General features: G+C 41.6%; 1 protein-coding gene across 2 annotated transcripts in view; it reads right to left on the bottom strand.

Moving 5' to 3' along the window:
• Positions 1–5,152: 5,152 nt before the first annotated feature.
• The window catches only part of LOC135496730 (11-beta-hydroxysteroid dehydrogenase 1-like), a 206,655-nt gene continuing 205,665 nt past the window's right edge, over positions 5,153–6,142 (bottom strand). For both annotated transcript variants that reach the window (XM_064786206.1, XM_064786205.1), the window contains exon 6: positions 5,153–6,024. In XM_064786206.1, coding sequence (XP_064642276.1) covers positions 5,759–6,024 — 266 coding nt within the window. In that variant the 3' untranslated portion in view covers positions 5,153–5,758. The remainder of the gene's footprint in view (positions 6,025–6,142) is intronic.

Here is a 6,142-nt window from a genome sequence, read left to right as displayed (position 1 = left end):
TATACACAATGCCGTAGTGAAGTAATCATACATGCAAATTTGCTAAAACTTGGTATTTGTTATTTGTCTACACAACAGCAATGTTGAATTTTATATGTATTATGTATTTCCGCAATTAAAGATTTTAAAATTCGATTGCAAGGTTTTTACGGCATTGGGTATAACCCAAAACGCATATTCTAATGTATAACTACATTTCTTTTTTCTGATGTGTTATTGTAAACGGTGTACTCATTTTTAGCTTACCACCAGAGAGGTTTCTCATGGCGCAGCGTCCATCAGACGTCGTCGGACGTAAGCAAGGCACGTTTTATAACTACAGGAGTTATAATCTGTCTTTGAGGAGGTGAAGACAATGGCCCTGGCCATTTCATTTCCACAGGAACAGATCAGTGCTACATCCGTATTACCAGCAGTGTACCATCTTCATTGACCCTCAATATATTGACATTGCTAAGCAAATACCAGGATTCAGGTTTTTGGTTCTCCAACCTGATCACTGTATCTTACTCGAAGATTATATCGAGAGGCGGAATAGGCCTGTATATTGAAAACCAATGGTGTAGAGGAGTAAATTAAAAGGCCAGGGGCCATGTGCTTGCCGTATAGATATTTGGTGGTTAGGAATACATGCTGTACGCAAGGACTTAAAGCGCCGCGTAGCGGCAAAATAACGAAGCTGGCGAAACATATATAACGGGTCACCGTGGCCTTATTATGGACTTACAGCGCGATTGTGGGGTTGTAACTATTTTGCCGTATATTGTCACGAGGAAAGAAAAGCACGCGACCAAACGCCGACCTATTTATGTAAAGTGATAATTAGAAGGTATAGTTAAGGAAAACGTATAGTACAAAGAACGCCTGGCTTGTGCCAGACTAATAAGTGAAGAAGGTCTGGCTGCGCGAGACTACTATGATAGAAATAACCATTACAGAGACTCTATGACGTCGGCCTTTTTTTTTGACAATTAAAAATGCTCTCAAAAGACGATATGGAATGATTTTTTATAAACATTTTCTGAAATTTATACCTTCTAATTATCACTTTACATAAATAGGTCGGCATTTGGTCGCGTACTTTCTTCCCTCGTGACAATATACAGCAAAATAGTTACAACCCCACAATCGCGCTGTTAGTCCATGATAAGGCCACGGTGACCCGTTATAAATGTTTCGCCAGCTTCCCTATTTTGCCGCTACGAGGCGTAGGCCATGGGACGAGTGGCAAAAATGTGTCTAGAAAAAGGATTCCGTTTGACAAATTAGCGGGCAAATTGAAAACAGTCGTTTTTGTGTAATATGGGGGTGCTGATTTCAAAAATCAATTTTTCTCCCGCATAAAGTTGCACATTAAGTCAGAAATGAGACCCTTAATAGGGCCTAATGGTCCCAAAGTAGGGGTCAAAAAGTTGATGTCATCGAAACATGTCAACATGGGTATCAAAATGAAGGTCTATGGGGGTACTTTAACATTGCATAGTTTTTGGCCCCCTTAACGAACCGTGGGAGCCCCCAGGGAGGGTCAAAAAGGGCAAAAGTGGTAACTTTGACCCTGTCCCACGATCTTCATAGGGACTATAAATGGATAAAAACTGTTTTATTTGACAGTAATCGTATAGACCTTCAAAATGATACCCATGACAACACTCTCGGGGTAAGGGTTGCCGAGATAGTAATTTTGACCCCTTTTTAGGCTCCAAATTTAAGATCTCGAAAACCTTTTGCCCAAGGGTGTCGTCATGGGTATCTATGGAACGGTCTATGTGAGTACTGTCGAATAAAACAGTTTTTATCCATTTATAGTCCCTATGAAGATCGTGGGACAGGGTCAAAGTTACCACTTTTGCCCTTTTTGACCCTCCCTGGGGGGCTCCCACGCACGGTTCGTTAAGGGGGCCAAAAACTATGCAATGTTAAAGTACCCCCATAGACCTTCATTTTGATACCCATGTTGACATGTTTCGATGACATCAACTTTTTGACCCCTACTTTGGGACCATTAGGCCCTATTAAGGGTATCATTTCTGACTTAATGTGCAACTTTACGCGGGAGAAAAATTGATTTTTGAAATCAGCACCCCCATATTACCCAAAAACTACTGTTTTCAATTTGCCCGCTAATTTGTCAAACGGAACTTCACATTTTTCACACTCGTCCCATGGCCTAGCGCGTACGTCCTTGCGTCAAGGCAGTATCTGGCGATAGTCATTTTCCAGGGTGCTGACCATCCTCGTCATACCAGACAATTATTTCAATACACCGCCTCTAAATTTCATATATCAGTGAAAAACCCTGAATCACATCATTGATTCTTTTTCTTGCAGTTATCGTATTCTTCAGTCTAAGTTCATCATGCTCTTCATGCTTGTGGTCATGGCTGGAAGCTTGTGCGAAGGCAAGTGCATGAGTAAGCCTAATTGATCAATCTAAAATAAAGGTAATACGGGTCTGATCGAACATCAAGATTATTTTTAAGGCTGGGGTTCACCTAGACACATCTATTGTGCGCTTCCAACAAAAATATCTAATAAAGCGTATAGGCCTACCTATTTATTTCAATGTATGTTTTAGTTCCAACCTTTATCTTCCCATTCCTCATAAAAAGTATCAATTTTGACCGATTATAATAGGTTTAATTAGCTTTTAATTAGAAGTCATAATTAAAGTTTTGAACAATCCTGCGCGCAGACTTTACGATGCGAGATATCCCTTTTCAGATTTCGACTCTCACATCGCGGCATGGTGCGTGCAGGTGCTTACGATCCATTTTTTCTAAAAATACATTCCATTTAATTGGTAATAAACAAATTATTGTCCTAAAAGGCCTCGATTTATTGCCTATTTCAACCAAAATATTAAAAAAGAGCAATCGTTAGCATCTGGAATGCATAGAGGCATATTTTGTAAAAAAATAATTTTTCAAATAACAAAAAAAAACTTCTAACGAAAATCTGAAAATATCGCGCCCCGACTGCCAGTTACAGCTTTGTTATTGTAATTCACTTCACTCTCGCCACAGCCTATCATTGTATCCGATTTGCAGGTATCAATGCGCCGAGAGATGCAAATCCTACGCTTGCTGTGACAAGAAGAAGTTCGCCTGCAGGAAAAAAACATCTCCACAGGTGGCAATGCAAGACGAGGCTGTTCGGGCGATAAGAGTGCTGAATAATCCAACATTCTCACATTCCAATATTTCCAAATTCCCGAAACTCCAGATTCCAAATTTCAAAATACTAAAAATCTTAATTTCCACAGGCCCAATACTATTTTCTGAACAGAAATAAACGAAATATTAGAATTTAATCTTTTCGCGTTGTGACTGAACCAGTCTGTTCTTCATTTGCTGAAGTGTGAGTATGCATATACATGTATACATGTATGATTTATAAATACTCTCAACTCGGCTCTATAAGACCAGGCCGGTAAATACCACCCACTACCAAGTTTCATGGTTATTCATTCGCAGCCAGGGGTATTAGGCCTATAGAAATCCTTGTCAGACCTTATTGGTTGAGAGAACTGGAGTTGTGCTTTTGCATGGGTAATGTTATGATTGGCAAGTAGGCCTGTCACCGACTTCATGGTTTGGCTTTCATGAAATCAACATGCATTAAGAAGCTCAATGAGTGGATTGTGACCATTCATCGCTTCATGATCACCTTTCTGTGTCCTGGGATGTGCTGACCTCAGGGTTTGACTTGTTTAGACAGGGTGTTGCAAAATGAATGTTTGATGGTATTCTTTTCAGAAAGGTTTGTTTCGTTAAAAATTGAGCTAACAGATAACAATGACTTGGTATAACTTTATGATATGCTTTATTCTATTCGAAATTCATACATGTAGTAATGCACGTTGGTCTGTTGCAATTACTCCTGCACAAGTTCGTTTTCAACGTCTACAAAGTCAAGTCCATCCTCTTCCTCCGCATCCTCGTCGTTATCATCGCCCATTGGTGCTGCAGGCCCGTTCTCAATATCCCGTGGTCGAAATGACGCTTCAAATCCGCTTAGAATTACGCGGGGTTCCACGGCTTCCCAGGCATAGCTAACAATGTTCACCACATCCAGTAGTTGCACTGGTAGACACGCACCATCGTCATCTGTGTGTTCTATTTTCCACATCTTCCATTGCGTTTTGGCGTTACTCTTGAAGGATTTCATGACTGCAACGTCAAGTGGTTGTACGAGTGACGTGCAGCATGTAGCTGGGATGAAGTCAATGATACCATTGACTGACAGTGGTGCGCAATCCAAAGTATTCGGTTCTGTGCACCCGATATCTGTCGACCAGTAGCAAAAAAAGATCGCAGTGTTCGGCATCAATATGAGGCTGAAATACCTCATCTAACCAGTGTCCAATCGTCTCTTCTTTCACCCATCCAGTTTGGGAGGATGTAACTTTAACATTAGCAGGGATGTTCTGGTTCTCCAGTTCAGCAATCTTCCGAACGAATCCTCGGCGAGGGAATGTCACATGAGCTGGCATCTTGCCCCCACTGGCAGAGATGCAAAGTGAAACCGTGCAGCCTAACTTTGTGTTTGACCTGGACGTCCCGACATCAACAGACCGGGCACCTTTGGTGTTACATGTATAAAGAGGGCGACAGTCAAAAAGAAAGAATGTTTCATCCATATTGAACACGAAACGAAATTCAATACCCATCCTTTCAATGGTGTCTGTGGCTTCATTCCGAAACATTTCGACTCGAGCCGCAGCATCAGCGGGAAGAGTTGTGGTGTTCTTATTAGCCTTTCGAAATGAAATGTTCTTTCTCTTCATGAAGTCATTCAGATGAGGCTCGGAAATCATGAAGAATAGGCTTTGAATGGACAATTTCATTTTGTCTCTCTTCGGTGAGATCGTCCCACCAGGCTACATACAACTACAACGCTTTCTCCTGAATGTCCTGCACAGCAAGCCAACAGGGAGGCGTTTCTCCCTTTGGTCCAAAACCCATTCATGGACTTGTTCCTCAACTTCTGTCCAGGTTCCGATATTCCTTGCTCTTTTCTTCCGTGCATTGCCGTTGTTTGGTCGCTGAGCAAGTTCCAATTCCTCTAAATTCCATTTACGGAATGTCTCTTCAGGGATCCTGTAGTGTTCCGCAAAGTCCCGTCGGTCGGCTACTGTACCATTATCTAATGCAGTGTAGAAATCAGGAAGATACGCAATTTTCTCCTTGATACTGTAACTCCTGCGCCTTTTCGGCAAAGGTGCAGCAATACCGACTTCCTCGTCATTTGCATCCATGTTGTACTATGCCTATCTCCTAATTCATGCATTATGACTACCATTAATAAGGGGGAATAAAAAGACCCAGTGAGGATTTATTGTATTACAGCAAAATCAAAATTCATAGTCAACAGTATGACCTAACCACATACAGGTAGGTGAAATTAACACGAAACTTAACAAACACAACAAAGAGCTAGGCATGATGGCACACCAATGGCGACTCACAGTCATGACTGCTCATTACAGGCCTATGCTGTATCTGACCTGTCATTGGTTCTTCTTCATACAATATCCCAATGAATATTGATATGTAATGAGCGGGCAAGAGGTGTCTGGCCTGGTCTTATAGAGCCGAGTTGAGAGTATTTATGGTTGATACAATTTGCAATCAAAAATTGAGTGAAACCAACCCAGGTTACGATTTATTATTTCTTTGAAACCAATATCTATACTTAACACGTGTCAAGACTTTATCGCAACATATCTAAACGGCCATTTTCTCAAAGAATCCGATTGTCAATCAGACGCGGGCAAATTCTCCGCTCGATATATTGTGGTAGCCAGTTTCTTATATAGAGTTTTCAACCCCGGATAAGTGGCATATCTAGCGAACTTAGGAAAGTACATTTCTTCCTCTCTGAGAGCTCCGGCCTTGACAATCTCCAATGCCGTTTCGTTCACTTCCATGTAAGCACTGTCAGGTATGTCCATCCGGACTAATTTCCCTGCTCTTTCGTGGCGATAGACCTGGTTGGAAAGGGCGGTCTGGCCCGCATCGGTGCCTGAGGTAGAAGAAGCATAATCAGATGGAGTACCATTGGTGTATTGGTTCCCAATGGCTCAAGTCCAAGCTATTAAGAGAAAGATGCTTTCCAGGTTGTCGACCACTGGAGATGTCCA

This window comes from Lineus longissimus, chromosome 12, assembly GCF_910592395.1.
Source record: "Lineus longissimus chromosome 12, tnLinLong1.2, whole genome shotgun sequence".
In the NCBI taxonomy this organism is placed as follows: Eukaryota; Metazoa; Nemertea; class Pilidiophora; order Heteronemertea; family Lineidae; genus Lineus; species Lineus longissimus.
The sequence above is the reverse complement of the archived record's forward strand: the minus strand, read 5'-3'. Positions and strand labels throughout refer to the sequence as shown.